Source organism: Amblyomma maculatum, chromosome 9, assembly GCF_055883805.1.
Source record: "Amblyomma maculatum isolate TAMU_Amacu chromosome 9, ASM5588380v1, whole genome shotgun sequence".
In the NCBI taxonomy this organism is placed as follows: domain Eukaryota; kingdom Metazoa; phylum Arthropoda; class Arachnida; order Ixodida; family Ixodidae; genus Amblyomma; species Amblyomma maculatum.
Window position 1 is genome coordinate 86,850,850 of NC_139352.1, and position 27,317 is coordinate 86,878,166.

At 46.3% G+C, this 27,317-nt stretch overlaps 2 protein-coding genes across 2 annotated transcripts in view; one reads left to right on the forward strand and one right to left on the reverse strand.

Moving 5' to 3' along the window:
* Positions 1–1,041: 1,041 nt before the first annotated feature.
* The window catches only part of LOC146179687 (uncharacterized), an 88,753-nt gene continuing 62,477 nt past the window's right edge, over positions 1,042–27,317 (reverse strand). The window contains exons 7-12 of the mRNA XM_084579317.1: positions 24,873–24,988; positions 19,433–19,566; positions 13,533–13,601; positions 11,589–11,753; positions 2,135–2,242; positions 1,042–1,326 (exon numbers count right to left, since the gene is read on the reverse strand). Of these exons, the coding sequence (XP_084435443.1) occupies positions 1,201–1,326; positions 2,135–2,242; positions 11,589–11,753; positions 13,533–13,601; positions 19,433–19,566; positions 24,873–24,988 (718 nt within the window). The 3' untranslated portion in view covers positions 1,042–1,200. The remainder of the gene's footprint in view (positions 1,327–2,134; positions 2,243–11,588; positions 11,754–13,532; positions 13,602–19,432; positions 19,567–24,872; positions 24,989–27,317) is intronic.
* On the forward strand, positions 16,355–17,885 carry dan (protein distal antenna). The gene is given in 5 exon segments (XM_084579610.1): positions 16,355–16,631; positions 16,634–16,690; positions 16,769–16,774; positions 17,429–17,565; positions 17,568–17,885. Coding segments are annotated over 5 exon segments (795 nt in total).

Here is a 27,317-nt window from a genome sequence, read left to right on the forward strand (position 1 = left end):
TCAAAAAAAGCGGTAAGAGTGGCCATCAATCTGTGTGTGTAACTGTTTGGTACTTCCGATTAAGTTGGTGAAATGAGTGTTGAAAATTTGGAAAATGGTTCAATTCGGTCGCTTAGCTTAGAGCTGAGCCAAGTATAGTTGCCACGGACGAACAAGCGTTGTGTTCGTTCTTCTTTCTTCTTTGGCCATGTGCTGTTGCGCTGAAAACTATGAGCTTAAAGCATGTATACAGTTTAATCTCACAAGAACGAAACTGACAGGGTGTTTGAAAAATTTGGCTGCAACTAAATCACCACAAAAACACTATCAAATAACACTGCACACTTAAAAAACATCATTTATTCTCACAAGTGTTAGCCAGCTGCTTCTGGTTTTTTTGGTCGTGAGCGCTGTGATACTATTTTCGTAATCGGCAATTACATAACAATGTGATCATCATGGAAACTCATAAAACTGCAAAGCACACCAAATATGTCCCTCGCAGATGGTGTTGCTAAAATATACGAATTGACTGCAGCTCTGGCTTGGAAGATAATGGAAGCTTACACCCGTGCCTTCTTCCATGGCATCCAGCCCAATCGTCATTGCCACCAAAACAATGACATCTTCATGATGATGATGATGATCAGCATCATCATCATCTTCATATGTCTGTGAATGGGTGGGTCAGTAGTGGCAGATATTGTTTCAAGCAAAGGTTTTTATTAAAAGAAACCACTGCGGCCTTACGGAAGTGCACAGATTGGTGGCAGCATGCTCATTTTATTGTTAAATACATTTTTAAATCCAGCCTCGCTTAGAAGGAATTTCGTTGAAGCGAAAATGAGCCCAAAAGATAGGCCGTTGTGGCGAGATTTGTTTCGTTTGTTTTTACGGAGAGGTGACGGAGAGGTGAAATTTTGTTTAAGTGGTGTTCATTGTAGCTGGGTTCGACTGTACCATAGCCTGATTGTTGGCCTCAAATTCCAGAGGAATTTTTCTTTACTATGGCTGTCAATTCTATAGTGGTATTATTCCTGTTATACTGACAATGTGCAATAGTAAAAATTCACAGTGCTCTTTTTATTGTGTCCACATCAGTTGGGTACAGTCCTGGTGGTCGTCTTGGAAATCAGAGGCTGTGCTGCTGCTTTATAGTCTGTGAATGTCAGCCACACTGGCTCTTTGCAAGCATCACAGGCTTGACTAGAATGCATCCCACTATTGCTCTTCTTTTGGCGGGCTGTGCAACAACCGCTGCTCCTCTTTTGGCGGGCTGTGCAACAACTGTTGGTCCTTGAGGACAGACTCCATCTGCGACACCTTGGAGGCCAGGGTGGACACCGTCTGCACAGGAATGGTTGTGCATCTTGAGTGAGCGCTCAAATATGATCAATGATGAAAACAAGCAAAGAAAAAATAAGGCCGATGACAAGCCACTGTAAGCAATCGAGTGCCTATTTGGGACTTCTGGCCAGTCACTTTGATAACAACCACTTTAAGGAAACCCTACACGAACAAGGTCTTCTAATATAGCTTATAGTTCACAAAATACTAAACAATATGAGATCAATTAGCTAACTTCATCATTGCAACCTTCAATAACAATTTTGAAGAGAATGACATATGATAGAAAAAAAAAAGCTATTAGTTTTTGTTGCTCAGAATGAAAGCATTCAACTTCAAATTGATGCCGGTTGTGATGCGAGCCTTTATGAAAGCCTGCCTGGTCTTTTAGTTGAGTGAACTCTAAGGTTGGCCTGATTATATTAGTAAGTACACTAGAAAATACTTTCTAGATAACAGACATTATGCTGACAAGCCCGCAATTTTCAAACCTTTGATGTTTACTTCCTTATAGATTGAGATAATGCCACAGTTTTTCTGAGATTCAGATACCTTCCAAATTATGAGGTTTTGAGCTTATTAAAAGCGCCGCTTATGAAGTGCACAGAAATATGCGCAGAGTGTGTAGCAACCAACATATGCACCAAATATTTTATTTTTTTCCGATTGGGGAATGGAAGAATTTTTTTGCTGAAGCATGCTCCATAATATTATGGCCTAGTTCACTCTGACAGAGATGAAATTTGACGCATACACACACACACACACATGCACGTACACCAGCTATGCCCCACCCCTGTGCACATACCTTGCTGAGCTCTGCCAGCTGTGTCGTGAATGCGCCCACCATCGCTTCGAACCTTGCCGCAAGATCTTCATTCAGAGGCATGTCCAGCTGCCGGTGGTCCCCAGATGCCTGCGTGCAAGGCACAGCAGCAGTCAGCTAAATGTACTACGTACAATAATATTGTCAGCATGTAAGCCACCAAGGCCGACAAGCAGTCCTAAAGGGCTACTGTCCAGGCTATGACCTTTTAAGCAAAAGAACCAACTGCTTCGATCAGGTACCAAAGGTAGGTTGTGCAAAATGCTACAGCGATATGTGTGCCGCAAAGCAGCAAAGATAAAAATCAAAGCTCTCTCATCCTCTCCATCAGGAAACCAGCTTCCCCGTTCTTTACGAGCCGCAAGGCTGACGTCGGGGCAGCAAACGACATCCATTAGTCAGTCTCGCTGACTGATAGGTGAAGGATGAGTGTACACCACTAATTGTATCCGCCGCTCGCTGCGCACTTTTCTCTCGCCACGGCCGGACTGAAAGCAGCGGCGCGCGCTCCCTCGCCTATTTTTTTTTGGCGCATGCAGAGTGCCATGCCCCACCTCCTGCCAAATGAGAAGGAGGAGGAACGGGAATTTGGCTTGTAGAGGCTAGATGACCGGGCAGGAGTGAAAAATCTTTGCGAGAGAACGGGAGGAGAGAAACACAGCAGAATCTGGTGGTAGCGGTGGCTGTAACTGCCTTATTAAATTACTCTTTTCAAAAACATTTTGCGGCCTTGCGTTCTGGGGCCGAAGTCTCGCAGTCACCGGGGAAGAAAATATTTTCGACCGGAGGGTGGACAGTGGCCCTTTACCGTAACTATGCAATGCGGTTTGATGTATAGTCACGAGCAAAAAAGATAAGCACACGTGACGGATCACTGGATCGCCGCAATGAAGCGTGGTGCTACGGTTGACGAAGTGGCTCATTGATAACTAGAGTGCAGGGCTGTTCCCTTTCTTCAGTATTAGGTGGGTTCAGCGAACTACCACGGCCCAGCAAAAGTTTTCTGTCTTCGCCTCTCTTTTTTTTTCTTTCTTTTCAATATGGACATAGAAGTAACTAAAAAAAATGAGAGGGTCTCTTAGATGTCTCTTAAGAGGAGAATGGCAAAAGCCTACCCTTCTCTTATCATTTGCCTCTCACCAGCGTTCGTTGCAGTGCTACATATAATCATAATTGGTTTACAGGAAAGGAAAGGCACAGTGTCTGTCACACACTCTCCGGCAAGTGGCCACGAATGCTACGCCATCGCTCCTGTCGCGTGGCGTTCCTCAGCGCGCATTCAAATGGGGGATTGCAGATTGCATCTCGTGGAAAATGACAAATCTCAGGCATAACTCATGCACGAGATTTCGTTCCATGAGCCTCGAAAGGCTTTCGCCTAAAAACAAGCCGTCGTTTTTCACGATGAGTGATCCAAAAACGAGTGCCTCATGTGTAGGCATGCAAGGCTGGCACTTCAATGCTAGCGTGGTGGCACGCTTGATAAAGGTTATTTCCTGCCGAGCCCTCTGTCTGGCAAAAATAGGAGATGTCCAATGGGCACGTCTGCGATCCAGAGTGCCATGTGGTGCGATACAACTGTTCTGGTCGACAGTCACTTATGCCAATATTTTTTTACTCACGACTGTTCGGCAATGGCTGGCGGGGGAGAGTGGCGGTGTACATGAGTTGACACACACCAGTACTGAGTCGCAGGTTCACTGGTAGAACTGACAACAGGCCTCTTGAAGCAGCCTCCGTAGCAGGAGAAAATGGAGCAGCAGTAACTCAAAGTTTTAGAGCAGAAAAAAATTGTTTCTTTAGCAGAAAAAAAAAAACATTAAAAGTAAAACTTTACTTCTGGAGCACATATAAAGGGGGCTTGAAAATAATTACTACTAAGTACGGGTTCTGGCTTTGATTTCAGAAAAAAAAACATCCCTACATCCAAGTTTCACCTTTAAGCACTCTTTAAACTTTCAAGGTGAAAAATAAACAAATATGAGAAAAAATCTCTATAAGATGCAAAAACCACGTCCTGGTCACTGTAGCGGCCGGTAGTATATTTTTTGTCTTCAATAACTATGGGTACGAAGTAATGAATCGTTGCAGAAAGCTTGCAAACAATCAACAGCTCAGGCATAAACGCCAGCGGCACCATCCCCTACACATTCCTTTTCAACGATAGGAGAGTAGAGCTAGCAGAGGAATACCACCAAAATTCTGCTCACTCAGCGAGACGCACGCGTTGTAGTCCTTTCTCAATAGTCACGCCATACTGAGCCTTGTGAAGGATTCATGAATGTCGCAGATGAACGATAAAGAATAGATCGATTTTGGTAGCGATCCTTTCTTCCAAGCACATTAACACTTGACGATCACTTCCAAGAGTTCTTGGAGCATACTTTCAAGAAGGCTGAACACCACTGAGAAACTTGGGAATTGTCCAGACAATGCTCTATGCGCCAACATGCATTGTGAATTTTATTCCAAGTGCTGATGCAATCTTATTTACCTGTGCAGTGACAAGAGCGCAGAAAACTAAATGCAAGAGAACAACAACACTACATTGAGGGTGGGCACGTAGGATGTGCTCTACTGGATGCACAAGCGCAATCCAACTTTCCGAAGCCTGTATTCAAGACCTGCTTTTTCTTATTAAAAATGGACACCCAAAAGGAACATTGGCAGAGTGACACAAACCACCGGCCCAGTACTAGTGCTATGTTGGCAATGCACTGGTTCTATGCTGGGATGGTCATTGCCAAAACAGTGCCAGTATTGGGCCAATGAATTGTGCTGAAAAGGGTGAGAAAAAAATTGTGCATGGCAAAAGGGGTCACCACGACTACGCCAATGGAGTACTTGGATGTGGCAGCTATGCCCACTCAATTAGAGGGTACCTCGAAGAGCATTGGACATTGTGGGACCTGAGAAGGATGTTATGATCAGGCTTCAGCGGCGGTTCTCATGGCTCCTGCAGCAGTCGATGATCAGAGACGAGCGGGTGCCAGCGAGTGCCTTATGCCCCTTACAAGCCAAGGTGCTGCATCACATGGCTTTGGTGCACCGAGGAGAAGCCTCGGCATTAAGATTGTCTGGACACACTGGCCAAACTCCATGGCGCCTCAATGACCGCCGGTGCCATAGAGGCACGCCCTCCTCTCTCCTGTCGCGCTGCGAAAGATCCGCAACGAGACCAATGCGCTTCCTACCGGGTGTCTCGGCCTGCCGCCAAATGCTGCGTTCCGAGTGGCAGTTCAAATGCCAACGGTCTTCGTGACCTGTAAAAGCACTGCCGCTTGTCGGGAGAAACCGTCGTGAGCGTCGTTGCATGCAGTGCTGCTCGCCTGGAGTGGATGTGGCGGAGTCTCCCTTGCTGTCGCAGTCAGCAAAAGGACAGGTGGTACAGCAAAAGCAACAGGTGGGGCGGAGGGACAGCATTTCTCTGCCGGTCACGTGCATCACAATTGAGGGTTCATTTTGCGTATTGCATACAGAGGTGGCAGTGTCAGTTGCCTTGTCAGACCAGTTGCCTTACCTCTTTTCTAACCGTTCAGAGGTTCAACTGGAGAAAAGGTGACTGAGCTACGGAGACCTCGCTATACACGCATTTACACATTCAGAAGCCCGCAAAATCGTGGACCAGTTGAAACAAGTAGTTCAATCTGGGGAGCATGCTCTCTTCAAAAGAAATGCTCCCGTAGATGCTGCGACAGCTGCTTTCGAAAATGAGATGCGGTCTGCCCCGCTGAATGAAAAATCGTGGACTATTCGGAACGTTCAGTTGAACAGGGTGTTTAGCAAGTCACTATTTTCATAATCCCACACTTTTCCAGGTTTTCCCTGATTATTTCAGTTCAAATTCCCTGACGAGTGAAGAGGCTAAAAAATGTAGCTGCTGATGATAATGAATGGGCATAGACAAATAATTCCCAACCAAAAGCTATTTATTAATCATATTCTGCAATTTACAATAGTGAAAGGCTGTTATTAGAGTTAAGGGCTGGTAAAAACGTCAAACGTTTACTGGAAATTAAAAGCGCGAACTGATGTCAGCCTCAGCACAGCTCTTTGATACTCCCAGTTGCAAAACTTCCTATAGGCCCCATCTATGTATATAAAAAAAAAGCAGCGGTTTTGATTAGTCAAAATTCGAATGTATACAGGGTGCCTCAATGTGAGGCACCCTAGGTGTATAAGTGGCGGCACCCCAGGCCATTAAAGGAAACTGCGTTAAGGGGACATGCGAATCTTGGAACAGTTGAAATGGTCAAAGATCCATTTTGAGAAAAACTCATTTTCGAAACTTATATCCCTGCGAGCACCAGCACTCAAATCATTAATGCCAAATTTGGTCAAGAAATGTGATGAAATCGGCTTTCAAAACGTTGCGGCAGCCACGAAATGCCCCCCAAAATAAGGAAATTTGTTCGAAATTGTGTGCGCCGCGGGTTGCAGATGGCCGATCGCCGCCATATTGGGCTTGGTTTGAAGCTGTTTTCTTTATGCGCAATTTGTGCTATCTCAAAATGGCTTCGCTCAAGTGGACTTGCTGCGTGTGCCAGTTTTCCGAACGCCGTTTATGGTTAACTGATTAACTCTCACAAGGCGCGTATTTTGAAGCGAGCCATTCCGCGTCTCCCATTGGCTGGCGTGATCGGTATATGATCAGCTAGCAATGTTTTTTTCTTTTTGTTTTTCGTTTGCCACCGTGCCAGCCGCTTCGCGAGCGTCTGGGCCCGCTTTTTCGATGCACCACTTTGAGCAGAATTTTAAGGCAAAAGTCTTTAATTGCTAATACTGTCGTGGACAAAATATGTTCTGCTTTTGCTGCGGCTCTGATTGGCCGAGGTGGGATGATGTCATAGAGGTCTCGACCAGAGCACCACCACTGTATTCACGAATGCGTGCCTTATATGGCCATATGCCAATCAATGATCAATTACGAATAATTGACTAGAATCATTAATTACTGACGAATCAGGCAATTAATTAATTATTACCTACATAATTACTGATTTATTAATAATGATAATTATTTGCTAATTACCTAGTACCTGTTGTGTTGCAGAACGCGGCACTCAGGCTTTCTCCTTTCACTACTTTAGTCGCTAAAGTCACTCGTAACTTTTTTCCTTGTGATAGAGATGCCGAAAGCCTTTGGCAGCTGTAAGAAACGGGCGTGGAACAAAAACCAGAAGACACCAGCCACAAGCGTGCCGTCGGGACCTGCGTCACAGCCGGTACCAGACTTGTTAGATGTGCAAGGAACATCAACCACGCTGCCCAATGACGACACCGTGGGTTTAAATTAAGCGCGAATGGCATACCGGATCACGGTACACTTCAAGTTGGCACCGCCGTCGCATACTACTTTACGGTGGAGCCGGTGCACTGTGTTGAGTGGTCACTGCAAAATCTGTTCTGTTAGGGAAGTCAGCAACCCAACGCGAGTTTCAGCTTGACGTCACCTTTGTACTACAGCTCGCCGATCGCTTCCGCGCTGGCCACTACTGACGCGGTTATTCCAGCTTTTTGTCGCGTACCACTCTCACACAGCACTTCCGCGTATTTTACTGAGTACCCAACTCACGTGCGTATTTGTTCTTTTATTGTGGCAGCTCAGCCATCCGTTGGTGTAAAATGAAAATGCACTGCAGAATATATGGTTCCATTTTCCCTGACTTGACGAAATTTTTGATGGTTTCCCTGACATTTCCCTGATTTTTTCCGGTGCATGAAATTTCCCTGACAATTCCCAGTATTCCCGGTTGCTAGACACCCTGGTTGAAGCTGAAGCGCATGCTCCCTGCTGAAGAGCTACTCACGTAGGCAGTGTGACAGCTCCTTTGGAGAATGACACGCCTTCTGCCCCTCTGAGTGAGGGATTTGAAACTTATCGCCTTCACAATCGGATGGCTGCCCCGAGCTGACAAAGGTAGACTGAAATGCGATAGTGGCTGAACAGGCAAGCGATGATGCTCTCCGAGTTCTGAGGCATCCTGCAAGTGAAGGAATGACGAGAAACAATGCTGTGCTAAATGACATAATTACAGGGTAGTCAGCATAACACAAACACACAGAAGAGATCACCAAGTGCTCGTGATGTCCGCTTTCTTTTGTGTGCTTGTGTTGCGCTGAATACCCTGTAGTTATGTCTGACAACCAACTAGCTTAGCCGTTAACTCTCTTAATGTGCTAAAATAGCACGCAGGAATTGCCTACCAGCCAGCGAACAGGGCCACACTGCATTATTGTGAAAGGTTTGGTTTGCAGGGTTTAACGTCCCAAAGCGACTCAGGCTGTGAGAGACGCCGTAGTGGAGGACTCCGGAAATTTCGACCACCTGGGGTTCTTTACCGTGTACTGACATCACACAGCACACGGGCACCTTGCTTTTCGTCTCCATCGAAAAGCGGCCGCCAAGGCCGGGATCTGATCCCGCATCTTTGGGAACAGTAGTCGAGCGCCATAATCACTGCGCCACCCCGGAGGGGTATTGTGAAAGGGAAGCACAAAGCAGCAGGCTGCGACCCTGAAGGGCATGCTAAGTAAGCACTTGAACATCGTAGAGGGGATGCATGTCACCCGTGGTTCACATTCAGAGTGGTGTTTTGCTATTTTTTGAAATAGCACAGGAGAAAGCCAGCCTTTCTCGTAGCATAGTTTGACTTGTTGTTTAGTTGCCTGGCATAACTCGGGAGGAGGTACTGTGCAGACTTCATCACTGATGTCTTACCCGAGACCCTTGGCCTGCAGACATCTCACTTCTGGACAGGACTGGAGACCAGCCCAGCTGATAACGGCATCTTCAGGGAACACCGAGGAGGGGTGACCCCTTTTCGAGACCTCTTCGAGCGGCGGACGAGCTGTTATGATTGGGCTTCTGACCACGGTTCCCATGGCCCCTGCAACGGTCGACGACTGGAGCCGAGCGGGTGCCGGTGAGCACTTGATGCCCCTTACAAGCCAAGGTGCTCTGCCGCATGGCATTGACGCACTGAAGAGAAGCCTCAGTGTCAGGAATATCTGGACAACACGTTGGCCATACTATATGGTGCCTCAACGACCACCGGTGCCATAGAGGTGCGCCCTCCTCTCACTCCTTGCACCGCGACGGGAGACCAGCACGCTCGCTATTAGACCTCTTGACACGCCGCCAACTACTGCGTCCGGAGTGGACAGTTCAAATGCCAATGGTCCTTGGGGTATATAAAAGAAAGTGCTGCCACTTGTTGGGAGAGACCGTCTTAAACTCACTGCGTGTAGTGCTGCCGGCCCAGAGCAGATGTGGCGGAGTCTCCCTGGCCATTGCGGTGTGAAGACAGTTGCGTGAAGCCAGTAGCTTTTGGTTTCTGTGCCAATATTATTGTGCCTTGTACCATGACTGTGATGTTGGATGTATGGAGGTTGGACAAGTTGTGATGTATAGATGCGAGAGTTAGACTGTGAATAAGGCTGACCGCCTAAGAATTGACGCGTTTGAATTGTGGTGCTGGCGGAGAGAGAGTTCCTTGGACTGCCAGAAGATCAAATCAGTCGATATTGTCGACCATAAACCCTGACTGCTCATTGGAGGGTCAAATTCTAAAGTTAAAGCTCAGCTACTTTGGTCATCTGATGAGAAGAGAGGAGTCACTGGAGAAAGATTTGATGTTGGGAAAGGTTGAGGGTCACCGGAGAAGGGGTAGGCAGCGAACGCGATGGTTAGATGGCATCCTCGAGGCACTGCAGATGAAGTTATGTGATGTTAGGAAGATAGTGAGAGATCGGAAAGCGTGGCGTGATATGGTCCATAGGGTCACGAAGAGTCAGACACGATTGAACTGAACTGAACTGACCATGACTGTAAGTAATGTATAAATTCACCTTTCGTTCACCTCATCTCGTGGACTCTGAGCCTTGATACCCGGACAGCTGCATCTTGGCAGGTCACAATGACGTACTGTAGGGTGCTACGCTTCCGTTTTCCAATCCGTTTACCAAGCATTTCTGTTTTTAGAGCAGGGATCGTGGATTTCACAATGGCCGTAAACAAATTTATCGTGCACCACTACAGCGCGCTCTTTTCCTGCTTGCTTGCGATTGTGCACATCAGGCTTTCAACCAATTTTCTATCACAAGTTCTGGGAAGCAGGAACAGCCGTGAAATTATTTGTACGGGACTTTGAACAGAAATGCGAGGAGAAGCAAAAATTACACACCATTAAAAATGTACAATATTTCCATACCATTACTTTTTGTGACACAGCCCTGAAAAGAGCACGCACATAGCATTTAAAAGTGCTTCAGTTATGCTCTGGCCAATGTTCAATTACCTTTCGGCACAGGTGTTCAGTGAGAAAATTGAACAATTTCCTCCCTGCACACCTAGAATTTGTCCTACTTCATGAAATACCTTTACCTGATTAACAAGTCATCTAGCTATTTAGGGAGGGAGGGGCTGGGCTGCAATTTTGGCACAGCAGAATGCATGTCTGCTTTCCTAATTAATATAGAGGTCTGAGATTGGATATCTGTGCCAGACACCATATAATTGAAGGAACAAGGCTGGCTGGATTATATAAATTAGGTGAAATCATTAACTGGAATTTTTAGGCTGCCTACTCCCAACTGCTAAATGCTGTGCAAGGCAAAGCCAAGGAAACTGAGAGCCATTCTTTGTGCAACTCTTCATCAATAAACCAAGCAAAACCAAAACATATCTCGCAATGACCGCCTGTGACAGAAGGTGCTCAGGCAACATCAGGTGACCTCTTTTCCTCCTTCTTGGGCTACCACTAATCAGTGACTGCTTGCTTCGACCACTAACAAATTACTGAAAACTTCTAGACTAACAAGCATCTTTATCGCAGCAGTCACAATGGGTTCCTTCAATTACAAACCATACACAATGGAGTTTGGCATTCGGACGTACTAATGCATGAATATGACGGGTACCATATGGACAACTCCAGATTAATATACATCATCTGGGCTTCTTCAAAGAGTAATGATATACTACCACACATGGGAGGTTTTATATTTGCAATACTCAGTTATTTTCACATCTTTCTGTTGTTTCTACTGACAAGTTGCGCCATGAAATGAAAATATGGCTGCAAACACACAATTCTCTAAACAATGCTTAAACCCTTAATCTTTAGTGGAACCATGGGAAACTAGGGAACTTAGGAAAGGGTACTCCTTGCACTGTCATCCCCTAGCTCCTCTTCCTGTGCTTCATGCCAGCGTCATGGCCACATGATTGTGGACTTGCTGGCTTGGGTGGGGGCAGTCCCTGGAACCAGATTAGTACAGCATCTCTCCACACATTCACAGTCATCCCTGAACGTGTAGCAAATGACTGCTCTAGCCTTAGCGAAGAGTCACTATGTATCACTTCCTATCCAATGTGGTGATGCAACAGAGATGAGTCAATACCTGCAAATATGATGCTAACATAACGACATACCATCCCTTGCATGCTGGCGACCTGTACAATGGGCGGCCCCCTCTTTACTCGTGATTTTGCCGCTGGCAACACGTCGCTGCTGATGCCAGCCCGCTTGCCGTTGGTGGTCTCCTGCTGATCCGCTGCTGGGGCCAATTCGCCTTCACCGCTCTTCCACAGGGATACCTGCATACCATTTTCACCCTTGCCTTGGAGCTCTCGCTGTTGGAATGTGCACTCCAATACGTGGGGTATTTCACAATATTCAACACAGATTGTTTAAAGAATGAAAATGTTTTAATAGCTACAGAGCACCACTTTTGAGGCTCTGCATTCAGGTGAGGCAGATGTCTAATTCGAGCATACAGCAAAATTCCAAGCAAGCGCCCCCACCCGTGCAAGAGCCCCTCTTAACTTCACTGCTAATTTCACATTTCCGCGCCATTCCGGCAAAGCGCTCCCCTAACTCCCATGCCGCAACTGCCCGCATCCTACCTTTGGCATGCACCTCACCTAGGCAGCACTGCCAGCCCCATCTAGTCCCAGAATCCAATCCAATTTCAACTCTCAGAAATATCATAAGCGAAAGGGTGTGTACAGTCCCCCCCCCCCCCCCCCTTCACTCAATTGGTTGTGTAGGGAAATCACTGCTGACGGCTAGCGTCGGATGACCAGCCCGAATGAGAGATACCCAAAGCGGGCGACCAAAGAGCAAATTCCCACTGTCTAGGCAGGAGCTGATGACAAAATGAAAAAAGACAATCGCTAGCATGTTTAAACAGCATGCGGAGTGAAAATGGCCACGGCGGGCTCTGATCAGTTTGCATCAGCGACGACAGTGTAGTGAGCTGTGTAGCAACTCGCCAACGTCTCGACACACACTTTTCAGCCTGATCGTGACAAATTTTGCAGGGCGTCTAGCAAACTAAATTTTCAATATCCCTGACTTTTCTAGGTTTTCCCTGATTATTTCAGTTCAAATTCCCTGATGAGTCAAGAGGCTCAAAATTGTATCAGATGATAATAATGAGCATAGACAAATAATTCACAACAAAAAACTATTTATTAATCATATTCCGCAATTCACAGTAGTGGAAAGGCTAATGGTTAAATGTTAATGCTCATTAAGAATGTCAAACGTGTACTGAAAATTAAAAGAGCACTGATACCAGCCTCACAGCATGTGAGCTGTCCTCCCCACAAACGGCTGAACCAATCCAATCTAATATGGCTGCGCGTGCGTGCTTCTCGGCACAGCTTGCCAATTGCTTTCACGCTGACCGCTGCCAGTGTAGTTATTATTGCTTTTTGTTGCATACTATTCCCATGCAGCGCTTCCCCATATTTTATTGAGCACCCACCTCACATGCGTATTGCTTCAATTGTGGCAATTCAGCCATGCGTTGACGTCAAAATAAAATGGCGCACCTCGCCTTGCGGCGCGGTCTAGGTGGTGGCCACGCACTGCCGAAACAGCACACAAAAAATTATGGATGCATAAAATACTTTGTGTGCCAGCTTAAAATGAAAATGAACTACAGAATGTATCATACCAATTTCCTTGACTTGGTGAAATTTTTCGTGGTTTCCCTGATGTTTCACAAATTTTTACCAGTGCATAAAAATTCCTTGACAATTCCCAGTTTTCCCAGTTGCTACACCCTGTTTTGACACCTTAAATGTCGGTCCCATTCTGGGATGCGCTCTCCTCCACTTTTCCGGTAATTTCGGTGTGTGAGAAGGGGGGGGGAAGGGGGGGGCACTTGCTTGGAATTTTACGGTATATGTGGGTAATAATACTGTGCTCTTTTAATAGCCAAAGATATTTAGACAAACAGCAACATTTGTGGTCAGAGTAGAAGCGCCAAGACAAATTGCAAGGTACAGCACATTGTACAGCACTAGGTACATGCATGAACAGTTGGCACAGCCTCGGCACCACATGCACACATTGAACAGGCTCACCTGGTGGTCGTCGCCCCCCGTGGCGAAGAGGCTTCCGTCACGTGAGAAGCACACAGCATTCACCGGCTTCTGCACAAGAGAACAGCCACACAAAGGGACCTCGGTTAGCATGATCTCACACCAGGCACCACTGGAATAAACTAAAGCAGCTGATCCCACAATGACACTGTGCCTTCCTTCCGAGGTCATGCATGTAGATATAAGTTAAATATGTAGATATGCATGAAGATATATAAGGTCAAGCATGTAGGTAACGCTCATTCATTTGAACCTTAATAATTCGAATTTATTTATTTATTTTTATGTATTTATTTATTGTACACCTCAAATGCCCCAGTATGGGGTAATACATGAGGGGAATATATGGCAACACAGAAAATCAAAAATTAATTACAAAGATTAAATAAAAAGATCGTTGACGGCTTTTTTAAAATTCGCCGTGCTGGTGTGGAGTGCGGCATCGGCAGGCAGGCCATTCCAGTCGACTGCAGTCTGAATAAAGAAGGAATGCAGATGTGCAGAGGTACGTGCGCGAGGCGGATAAACGGCTTTTGCGTGACTGGTTCGAACGAAGGTGTGATGAGCTGGTTCTAGATCAGCAAGTGATAAGTGATAGAATTTGTGAAAGAGGCTAAGTCTGTTGATTTTGCATCGTGTCTCGAGGTTAGGCAGGTTAGCTTCAGATTTCATAGTAGTCACACTGGAATGATAAGAGTAATCGGAAAAGATGAATCTAACTGCGCGATTGTGGACAGATTCGAGGCTTTTAGTCAAATAAGAAATATGAGGGTCCCATACTGCGCATGCATACTCAAGCTTTGGACGAACTAGTGTTACGTAGGCCAGAGACTTGACAGAAGAAGGAGCTAATGGTAAAAGTATGTCGTAAGTAAGACAGGACACGATTAGCTTCGTTAGCAATTGTTGTAATATGGGCGGACCAAGAGAGATCATGAGATATGTGAACACCTAAGTACTTTCATGCTGATGAGGAAGAAAGAACGGAGCCGCAGAGTACATAGTCAGGCACTATGTATGAGTGTCGCCGATGGAAAGAAATTAACAGTTTTACTAACATTTAATGACATTAGCCATGTTTTGCACCAAGATTCAATTCGTGAAAGGTCAGTTTGGAGAGCACATACATCGTTGTTATTGTTAATAGGGCGATAGATAACACAATCATCCGCGAATAGGCGAATGGTAGATGAAGTATTTGTTGTGATGTCATTAATGTATATTAAGAACAGTAGTGGACCGAGGACTGTGCCCTGAGGCACTCCTGAGAGTAAGGGAGACCTGGAAGAAGCGGTATTATTAGCATACACAAATTGCTGTCGATTAGTTAAAAAGTCACAAATCCAGTCATACACGTGTGGATGGAGATTAAGGGATGAAAGTTTTAAAAATAACGTTTGTGAGGAACTTTGTCAAAAGCTTTTTCGAAATCTAAAAATAGGGCATCAACGGGGACGTTATTATCTAAACTACAACTAAGGTCATTGATGAATAATGCTAATTGTGTCTCACACGAGCAGCCTTTGCGAAACCCATGTTGGTTGGGATGAAAAAAATTACAAGAGATTAGAAAGTTTACTACATGCGAGAGGATTATATGTTCCATTAATTTAGAGCAAACACAAGTGAGAGATATAGGGCGATAGTTACTGGGTGACTGTGAAGGGCCTTTTTTGGGGGCTGGAATGACCAGTCCCCAAAAATGAATTACACTACATGGTCTAGCCAAGCTCCATAGAGGTCTGCATACCAAAAAGCCCGTTATTTTGAATGTGAGTTTGTTCTGCTACAGATAATTCGAACTAGGTGCCGCCACATCTGGGTAGCTTGGCGCCCAGCAGGTGGCCAAAGAAATGCCCGTGATAGGGTGGCCCAGTTACGAGGCTGCGTTCGTCCAAAATGGGAACAGAAGACAAAGCCAGGTAAAACCATGCAGAAGTGGGTAAAGCCTAACTGGTGCCATGACAGGCGCGGCGGTGGACGGCGACGGAGGATAGAGGGTGGAGGCCGTATCATCGGCTGCTTGCTGTCTGTTTCACGCAAATTCGGAGACCTGTAACTAAATGGTCGTTATTTGAACCCCGGTTAATTCAGAAATACGGATAAGCCCTTGTGTCAGCGCGGTCTCAGCCAGCCGACGCCCATGTAAGGCTATTGTGTCGGATGGGCACTAAAGGACTCACATGGGTTAAGCCACGATTGCATAGCACTGTAAGTGACCGTCTAAAATACAGTCAAACCTCGATATATTGAAAACGGATATATCAAATTTTGCGTATATCGAACATTTTCTATATCACGTGGAAAATCACATGCATTTTTAATTTTTTTCATATCAAACGGGGCCGGATGTAAAATGGCTATATCGAACTCCACCACCCCAGACCACGTGCGCTCTGTTGACAGGAGGCGGGCTTTCCCGCAACACCCTCGAAGATGGCGGCGTGGCGAGTAGAAGCAGCGGCGCCGAGGAATCAGGAGTCAGTGCGCCAAATGCAATGTTTCAAAGGTCTCAAAGACGCCGTGTGCATACGCCGCTACGTTGAAATGGCACCCTTGGCGCAATCGATGTGTGCAGCTATCGTGTACACATTGATTGTGCCGAAGGCACTATTTCTACGTAGCCGCGTACACACGCGGCGTCTTCGAAACCTTTGAAACATTGCATTTGGCACACTGACTTCTCACTCCTTGGCACCGCTGCTTGTGCTACGCCAGTCTTTGTTATCGTGAGTTCGTGTGTGGTTTGAGTGATCGCTTAGGCCTGGCTTAGGCCTGTCGTACGTGGTTGGTGTTCTGTTGTGATGGCTACAAACGCGAAGAAGTGGAAGTCCCTGACATCTGCTGCGAAATTGGAAGTTATCCAGCGCGCTGAGAATGGTGAAAAGAAGTCAAGCGTCGCCGAAGCTTTTGGCATACCAAGGAGCACTTTGAGCACTCTATTGAAAAACAAGAGTGACATAAAGGCCAAAACAGAACAAAACCAGCACTCAGACGTGCGGCGGGTGCGCAAAGCTGCTTTTGAAGACGTTGAGAAGGCACTGCACAAATGGTTTATCGACGCAAGGGCCTGCAATATTCCTTTATCGGGACCGATGCTGCAATAGAAAGCCAAGGTCTTTGTGTTCATCATTCTCGGCGCTGAGAACTTCAATGCCAGCAGCGGTTGGCTGCAGCGTTTTAAGGCCCGCTTTAACATTGTCTGGAAGACAGTCTAGGGGAAAGTGAGGATGCCAATGAAGGCGAGATAAAGAAGCGGACTGAATAAGAGTGGCCTCAGGTTCTCGCCAAGCAAGAGCCGAATCAGATATTTATTGCTGACAAAACAGGCTTATTTTGGCAAATGCTTCCGCGACAAACGCTCGATACCCACGGAGACAAGTGCCACGGTGGCAAGCAAGGAAAAGCTCGCATCACAGTTCTGCTGGCTGCCAATATGGACGGAAGCTCGAAGCTGTGGCCATTTGTCATAGGCAAATATCAAACCCCAAGGTGCATGCCCAACTGCCCCAGTGTTCCGGTGACATATGCCTGGAACAGCAAGTCATGGATGACTCGAGATACATTTGAAAAATGGTTGAAGGCATGGGACTCTGAGCTGGTGCGTAAAGGTCGGAAGGTTTGCCTCATCGTTGATAATTGCACGGCACACCACACCAATGTCCAGCTGGGCAATATTGTTTTTGTCGCCGAACATTACGTCCAAGCTGCAGTCACTGAACCAGGGTATTATTCGTGCTTTCAAGGCAATTATAAGTGTCGCCTGATCGTCATTTTGCTTGTCAAGCTGCGGATGGGCCAAGAGCTAAAGGTAGACCTTTTGGGTGCCATCCGAATGCTCAAAGCCTCTTGGGACAGCGTCAAGCAGTCGACAATAGTTCACTGCTTTCGGCATGCGGGTTTCGTGAGCCGAATTGAAGAAGCTTTCAACGAGGAAGCAACAGAAGAATCAGCATTGGACGACATAGAGGAAGAAGGCCAGCTCGAAGAAACCTGAAGCCAGTTGGAGCGCTTTTGTCGGTGCTGACTGAGCCACAGAGCATCTGCATTGATGACTTCGTTGGCGATGACAATACCGCAACAGTGGAGGAGTTGACAGACGCAGAGATCACAGCAGAAGTTACTGCTGAGTGGCCAAATGAAAACGCTGCTGAGATTGATCCCACAAGCGCTGATGTTGCCCCTCTCCCGACTGCAACTGAGGCTGTAGCTGCGTTGGCCCTTGTACGGTGCTACCGCGGCGCAATAGAAGGCACCGGACTATCGCTGATTGATCGTCTAGACTATGTTGAGGACGCAGCAGGCTATGCTGCTACAGTACTTTCAGCCAAATAAATAAAATCCTTTGTCTGAAGCTTCAAGTGAGTATCTATGTGCCACGATTGGTTCATTGATTGATTTGTACTAGTTCTTGATGCAATTTTTATGTGATTGTATTTATCGAATTCTGGCTATATCGAACTATTTTGCGATCACCGCGCTGTTCGATATATCGAGGTTCGACTGTAGCACTCCTCAAACACGAACCACATGTTGCGCAGCAAACCACTCACCTCTGACGTGCACCCAACATCAAGTGTAGCGAAACACAAATGAACTCATCTCCGATAATAGGCAAACTACTTAGTTTCGGTTTCCCTTTTATGAGCACCGCGCCAGCCAGCAGCAACGATGGTCATTGGCCATGTATCAGCCAGCTGACCAATCCCATTTGCGCGGCATTTTGGAAGGCGGTAGTGGCTTTTTATGCGCCCCTGTCGTGGTTCTTTCGTTGCTCCCAAAATCTTCACTCATCAAGCACCATTCAGCGCATTGTGTGGAGAAGCTTCACACATGGCTCTGGCTGCTTGCTAACAGGCACTACCACTACCACGCCACACCGTGAAGGATGATGGCGAGGCCATTATCATTTTCGAGCACTTCTGCTTTGACGCTTCCGACAGTGTTCACACAATAAAACATTGGATGCAATGCAAAACAAATTTTAAGGGGTGCACTTAAGTCTCCTTACGTGCGGTAATACAAAAGCACACAGGGGTGTCTTTCTTTGGCTTTGGTTGGTTTTCTATATGGATTCTGGATTGCATTTTTGGCTATGACTTGAATTCGGGCTATCATCAACGTGGCTAGTCATTATGGAATGTCATTAAGGCATTATAGCCAAGTAATCATGTCTGGATTCAGTATTTTGCCTTTTTTTGCTTATGTGGATTGTGTTGTACTGACTGAATCTGTCTTTTGATCATGCTTTCCGCAGACAGCCACTTTGTGCGCATGCCACTGACGAGCCAAGGCTTTCGCCTTAAAACTATCATGCCATGATAGCCAAGATGATGATAGGTAAGCCATGATGAGGATAGCTTTTCAGCATTGTTCACTTCAAAAGGTGTTTGCTGCTATCAATGGCTTTTCGGCAGTGTATGGCACCCACCCAATTGCGGGGTGATAAATCAAACGTAATGATCACCAGGCGTGCAATCGGATGGGCTGAGCAAGCCAAAGTAGGCACTCTTGTCAAGTTACCCCCACACCACCCCCATGCTAAATCTAACATCAAAAGACGAACACACTGGGATGTTATCGCAGCACAGCATCTTGGCATGCTGCCAGGAAATGCGCTGTGGTCTGCAACAGTAGAGCGTACTAGAGATAAGGCAATTACTCCGAGCATGTGCACTCCTTTATTACCCTGTTCCCTATTACTTCATCAGTAAAGCAAAAGTTTGCACTGCGACATAGCACCACGTCCATTTTCTCTGAGTTAACTAGCGAGAGAAATGTTCAGGAATGCCATCAATCTCACGGGAGATGCAAGCTAAATCGAAGTCCTCGATGTACTGCCCCGCCACTCGGCGCAACGAACTGCAGACGCGGCGACTCACCATCTGGTTGACGAGCGTGTAGAGCAGCCTTCCCTTGAGCACATCAAAGACCCGCGTGAAGCAGTCGCTGGCACCAGTCACCAAGTACTCGCCCGACGGGTGAAAGTGCATGGCGTTCACAGTGCCCTCGTGCGCTACGCCATGGGAGAAGAGCATACACATATCACAGCGCCCCCATAGAGCCGGCGAACATTGCAAACTCTCCGAACAGTCTCGAATGCAGAACCTAACTTGTATGCATTACAAAGAAGTCATGCTGGTACACTAAACCGCTCTTAAAAAAATTTAAAAAAAAATAAAAAAAATTTCCACAGATTGTAAAGCACAAACTGTCAATAGACTGCTATCAAGGTCTATGGGTATCCACAGATTTATGAATGTACACGATCCTTAGATTTTGTCTTAGGCTGTCTAGAGACAAATTCAGGGCTATTTATGGATAGTCTGTACATCATCTATATATAAAGTGGTATTAATGCTGTTATAGACTTTAATCTATGGATAATCTATACGAAAACATTCTACAGACCATAATTAGAAGGGTGCGAAAGGATACGAAAGTGTGAAGATACAGAGCGCTCCGTGTGCTGATTCTGTAATTTTGCTCCTTCCATCACAACCTCATGAACCAATCAGATTTTTTTGCAATCCCAACTCGTCCCCCCGCCCCCCCTAAAAAAAAAAAAAAATGAGGGGACACCCAAGCTTTGTCTTTAAGGGTATGACGTAACTGCGTAATGGCTTAATGGCTAATCCCTTCTATAATCATGTACATACACATTAACTTACCACACTGGATGAAAGACGGCCTGACCAGATACAAAGCCCCGCTTTAACCAAGCAGTAAGAAACTGCATGCCTAAGTGGCATCTAGGTAAAGGTGGTGCGTGCCTGAATCACCATGCAAGGATCCCGGGTTCAGCCATCACCTCGACCTCAGTGAATTTTGTTTTCAGCTCAATACATCACTGGGTTCTTCACTGAAGGGTACCCTAATGCTGTCACATTAAAGGGGTCATGACAGCTAAGAACTAAGCATAAACTGATTACTGCATTTTTCTCCTTGCACGCTAAATTATAAACCCTCGAAATTTGAGGTCATTCTGTGCAGCAGATAGTTTTAAAATTAATTTTTTATTATCAATATCGGAATCTGCTTTCTGGCCTGGTAACCTTTGGCCGCTGATGTCACAACGAGATATCATCCCGATGTCATCTGCTATGTCAGCTGCACTCTTGCATGCACGCTGACCAGAGTTTTTTTCTTCATCAAAGATATTTTCATCATCATCATCATCATAATCATCATCAGCCTGATTATACCCACTGCAGGGCGAAGGCCTCTCCCATATCTCTCCACTTAACCCGGTTCTGTGCTAGCTGCATCCACTTGACCCCTGCGAACTTCTTAATCTCATCCGCCCACCTAACTTTCTGCCGCCCCCTGCTACGCTTTCCTTCCCTTGGAATCCAGTTTGTTACCCTCAGCGACCATCGGTTATCCTCTCTTCGCACTACATGTCCTGCCCATGTCCATTTCTTCTTCTTAATTTCCACTAGAATGTCGTTAACTTGAGTTATTTCTCTGACCCACTCTGCACGCTTTCTATCTCTTAATGTTACCCCTACCATTTTTCGTTCCATAGCCCTCTGGGTTGTCCTCAACTTAAGTAGAACTCTCTTGGTTAGCCTCCACGTTTCAGCCCCATAGGTGAGTACAGGCAAGATGCAACTGTTGTATACTTTCCTCTTGAGCGATACCGGTAAGCTGCTAGTCATAATCTGCGAGTGCTTGCCAAATGCGCTCCATCCCAATCTTATTCTTCTTGTTATTTCCTTTTCATGATATTTTATTCACATATTATTTTTTCTTTGAGAAGCCTTCACTATACTGTGCGACCTTAGCGATCCTCGGACTTGTCCTGGGCTTTGTCTAGAGATTGCCGAGGATGCCGAAGTAGACAGGGCTCAGGATGTATAATTTAGGCATGCAATCAGAAGCATATTATTCTTACGTTATGAGAGTTACCTTGTTTTAGCAACAAGTGCTCTCGCATATAAAAAGGCACTTTTCCAACATTTCCTTCCACCATGTACATGCATCGCGAAAGTGGGGAGGGGTTAGCATTATGTTCCTGATTGCTGAGCTATTCCCTTTGTACTTTCTGTCCAAAAACTAAGAGTAAATCTCAAAAAAGCATACCTTGACGCGGGAGCATACGACTTTAGAGGAGTAGACAAAACTTTTTAATGAAACAGTACCTCTTGACTTGCTGTTATATGCACGTGTTATTTTCGGCTGGTAAAGCATTGTTGCAAAACTGTGTTCAGTCTGGCCACGGCCAGCACACGAAAGCATGTGCCGCTGCAGCTTCAGTCCCGTCATTGCAAAACCCAATGCGATTCTATTGCTCTTCACTGCATGCCCGCACCGAACAAGAGCCTCCCAGTTGCCGCCGTCTCCGTCTCACCTCCTACACCTGCAGCCGCGACTGTGACCGACTCCCGAGCCTCACTTTGTGTTTTTCTATTGCTTCTCCAGCAAATGACTCGTGAGTGCTTCAATGTAGGCATACACCATTTAGTATTTAGTGTGTGAACCCTAAATGCCCACAGGAATGCTCCATCTCTCGGATTACGGCTGTGCCCCCAGCGTGTTTGTTTACATAACTTTTGCAATGACTGGATGTATGCCGCTTGTTTACACGGCATAAAATGCAAGCTGAGCAAGCAATACTTAAACTATCCATTCCTTTTTGCATCGGTTGCACCATTATTTGTTCACAAACTACAACTGTGCTTCAAGAGCCGTGGATGCTATGTCCCCTGCCTGCACCGAGTATACACAGAAGCGGTGCCGACAGCTGCCTGCTGCGCTTGCTAGACAGGGTCACATATTGATGCCTCCCGCTCAATGTGCACTCACTTTGTGATGTAAGCAGTCAATTTCGGGTCGCTACTTTTTCTGTCCATGGTCATTGCTGATAACAAGGGGGAACATATAAAGCGTAGCTTCTTGTTTTCCTTTTTCTAACACAGTTAAGCTACAGCGGTTAAGCGCAGCTGTTCAGGCTGTTCACTCATCGGGTGTCAAGTTCTCGTTCGGCCTCCGATCCAATCCGGAAGACTGTCCACTGATCAGTTTCGTCGGTGTTGCGGGGCCGAGAACCTCACACTACAGTGATAGGCTGTGTAATGCGAAAGATCAGTGCGGCGATAAGCTAAGGATTCTATAACCGTGCAGCCCACTGACTGTGATTTATGCTTAAAGGCCCACTGTCCACCCTCCGGTCGAAAATATTTTCTTCCCCGTTGACTGTGAGACTTCGCCCCTGGAACGCAAGGCCGCAAAATGCTTTTGAAAAGAGTAACTAATAACGCAGTTACAGCCACCGCAATCACCCGATTCTATCCTGCCTCTCTCCTTCCGTTCCCTCGCAAAAGTTTTTCACTCTCCTGCCCGAGGTCGTCTAGCCTCCGCAATACAAATTCCCCTTCCTCCTCCGCGTTTGGCGGGAGGTGGGGCGTGGCTCTCCGCGAGCGCGAAAAAAAAAAAAAACGGTCGAGGGAGCGCGCGCCGCTGGATTCAGTCTGGCCGTGGCGAGGGAAAAGCGCGCTGCGAGCGGTAGACACCCATCCTTCTCCCGTCAGTCAGCTAGACGGACCAATGGACGTCGTTCCCGATACGTACGTCATTATCGGGTCCCGTCGGGCGAGCGCAGGGAGCGGTGAAGCTGGCTTCTCAAAGGAGAGCATGAGGGAGCTTTGAATTGTATTTTCGATGCTTTGCGGCGCGCGTGTCGCTGTAGAATTTTGCACAGACTATCTCCGGTACCTGATCGAAACACTGGGCTCCTTTTCTTAAAAGGGCCTTCCCTGGACAGTGGCCCTTTAAGGAAACATGCCTTACTCTATATCGCTTCCATGCAGTAACATCCTCATCAAGCACTTCTGCATGAGGAACGATCACTGTGGCAATCGTCAAAAAAAAAGACGTGTCCTTTGATATTGCAGCCTGCATTGCAGACGACGCTCCGCCACGTATCTTCTGTGACGTCATACGAGCATTTTAAAATGGCGGTTGCTCTCGGTAGGAGGAGCTTCCCGATTCCGATTTATATCACATTTTTTTGTAATATGTACCACGTGCTTGGCACTAAAACTCTGCGAGTAGAATCGTAGACCTGCATATAATTCATAGAAGTATAAAACTGCAATACACTGAAAGACCCTGTCATCGCCCCTTTAAAACACAAATATGGCAAAGTTTTTCACCACTGCGTCTTCGGCGAGCCAACTCAGCTGAACGTTGAGCGCATAGCACGAATGAAACGTCCCAATAACGCTTAAGTCTTATCTTACGGGCAATACTGATTAGGGCAGTTGAGACGATGATTAGTCTGAGTGTGGCGATTTGCCAAACTACCTTCAACTTCACCCACTGAGCGAAGCCCATTCGTGCAGCCACCTAACAGGACGCCTAGAGAGCCCTTACAAAGTGGTCTGTAGACTCTTGATAGACTTTTTATAGATGTATCTTTTCTTTCAACCTATTGCTTTACCTACAGACTAAAGTCTATGGTCATTTCGCCTATAGATAATCTACAGACTACCCAAAGACTAAAGCCTATGAGATTTTATTTCCATTTGGGTGCAGTTATTTATAGACTGTAGATAGTCTTAAATTTGCCTATACACCACCTATAGACAAGTCTAAGGATAGTGTAAGGTTATAAATCTATAGAGCTTACTGAAAAGTTTATAGACAAACTATGAACTGTATTTTTTGTCAGAGAACAAGATTATGCTCTTGAACATTTCTGTAATTTTTCTGTTTTCTCTGCATACTTCAGTCCAAATTGCTTGACCATTGGAAAGGAATAAAAACACCACGACTGATAATAATGGGCAGTATGCCCATGAGCGGTTAAAAAAAATATTCCCACAAACTGCAAATTCTGCAGCCAAAGTAGCCAGGGGACGAGCTCCCCGATTTTGGTGCAATGCTTTGGCAAAGTGGCATCTCCCAGGGTAGGCAACTATGGTCGCCAGTACAGAACCGACCAGTGGGTATAATGATCACTTCATGGATGACAAGGACAATACAGCTAAAATAAACCGGATGCCGCACCTTACACACGTTACCAGCAAAAAAGGTATGCCACTCCATCCATGTGACCAGAGTGCATTCTCGGCACTCACTGTATACAGTCGAAACAGACGGAATGCCTGCGCGTTAATTTCTGTCGGTACTTTCCTCTGATTTGGCCACTCTTTCGGCAGTATCCTACACAATTCCCTCATTTTTTTTCCAAGCACACAAAACTTCCCAGGCAATTCCACACTATCCAGCTTTCCCAAGTTGCTACAGACATCCCGCCTGTGTGTCGGCACAACTTCTTGCAGCGGGCCAACTCAACCCATCACGAGCGCCACTCACCGTCATACTCCTGCAGTAGGCGTTCATTGCGCAGGTCGTACACTCGCACCGCACTGCCCTTGCCGGCCACGGCCACTGTATTCCCGTCTGGATGGAACTCCGCACATCTGAGCAGCCTGCGTAAAAACATGTCCACCATGAAAGTTTAAAGATGGAAATTACAACATCACTGCCACCAGCCATGTGCCCTCCTTTAGCGAATGAAGTCATCAATGATTAAAAATCTCAGGGGAAAATAGGGTTTTTCAGTTACAAGATTGCGTTCAGCCCAGCTCTATATCAGAGGTTCTATGCATTAGAATAGAGGTAAAAATGTCGACTGAGAGGCTAGTTAACGAAAACTGTGGAGCTAACTTTTTAATTACTACTGCTAAGCTCTTAACTAAGATCGCTTGAAAGTGGGCCGCTGTGCAACGCACAGTCGTAGGCGTTGCCTGCTTCGCCCGAATGAGGCTACAAAATTCCTGGTTCTACAGCAGCATTGATAATGGTATTTTCAAAAACCTACACTGTAATGGATATTACTTGCGGTAGCCTTCCAGCCTCAACAAATAAACAGCCTAACAGTGATGGACAAAAAATTAACTGTTCAACAAGAGTTAGCCAGCCTGCTAGATAACACGAATCCACACCACCGGCAGCAATACTATCTGGAACAAAACGGGCTTCTACTGCAAGAACCAAATTTTAAGATACCGCGGAGAGTCTTAAGTGAAACAACCTGTACATCCCACTGCAGGAACCAGCCACACTGGCCTGGATCTGTTCCATTGATTCATCTTTTGCTAACCAGTGCAGTCATCTTCACCAAGTCTATTAGTCACTCTCCCCCATCCCAGCCAAGGGGTGATGATCGCAAGCTTTTCATTCCCATAAAAAGTTTAAAAATCCTATTGTTGCTATTATCTTCGCAAAGCTCGTACATAGAAGTGCTCAAACGGGGCAAGATTGGGGCCTATTTAAAAGAAGCCGTTTCTCACAAGTCTTTACGAATCCCATTCCTTCCAGCATATGATCCGCACAGGCAAAGAACATTTCATAGCAGTGCCACACCAGCAACCTTCCCGTAATGCACGCAGTTTTGGCCCTGGCAATGGGTGTCAGTGGCATGGGCCTGTATAGCCCGCGAACATCATTGTCTCGGAGGCACGTGCTGACCCTTTCCTACTCCATCCCCCCCCCCCCCCCCTCTTTTTTACTTTCCACAATAAAAGTTTACACACTCGCCCGCGTTTTGACCTGCCAGACAACATCGTATTCTATATAACACCAGAAGCAGTAGCACAGAACATAAGGAAAATGAGGAGGAGGTGCAGACCCACTGTGGGGCCCCCAAATTCAGGATCTCTCACATACACGAATTCAACCAAGTACTACAAAACAACAAAGAACATTTCTGCCACTCACTGTCATCCGTACCGACGCCTTTCAAGTAACACATCTGCTCTGACACGTCAGTCGCAGCCCACAAATCTGTTAGAATATACATCACCTGGCAGCTTGCATCCCACAAACCATTTGAATTGAGTGGGTCCCTCGTGACAACTCAGTTCACAAAGCTCTGCAGATTCTGCAACCTGTCTGGCAATCCTATGCTCATCAATGCCACATTTCTTCAATTTGAATCATACTACCCTCCTTCTTACAAGAAAAGAAAACCTCCTGCGCCACTACTGTGCTACTGTCTCTCCGTGTGCGGTAACCGCCCCCGCGGCTGCGCTGGCTCCGGATTGCCCTCACTCTAGCTGTCACTCGAACGTGGCCACATTTTCAATACTTATATTCTGCCTAGGGTGTTCAGTATGCAGCTCCCAGAATACTGAGGCAGATATTCATCACTTACGGGTATGCCCGGCAGTGAAGCCAATGAGAATTCGACACCTGGCCACAGTGGAGCCCTCTAAAACCTGTAATCTTATATCGCTTGGATGCAAGGACCATCAGTGTTCCTCCTTGGACTTCATTACATTGGCCAACCTTCTTTGAAGCAAAAGGTTCACTACGCCATGTATAAAGCCAAGGTCGCCATGCGGAGCCGAAGCCGCTACTGAGCATGCGCCGAGCAATAGGTGCACCATGTGCGAGGTTATAGTTGCACCCCTGCTGCTGCGGCCACGGACTCTGCAGCCTCACAGCGCCGAACACACAGCGCCTAAGCTTCTGCCGACTCCACAGCTCGCTGCGTGCATGGCGTATGCTCAGTAGTTACAGATGCGAAGTGCATGATGTCAGAGTCTCATCGTCACCAACTCCACAGGCCTCTCTCAAATCGTGCATGCGAATTAGCTACAGATGACGTCAAGACATGGTCACTTGTAAAGAGAATCGTTTGTTCTTCATATAAACGATGGATGACAATAATGAGCTTTACCACATATAACCGTGAGTGCAAACTTTTGCTACACAGTAGTTTTACCCGAGCTAAACCACAGCAATTTTTCACTC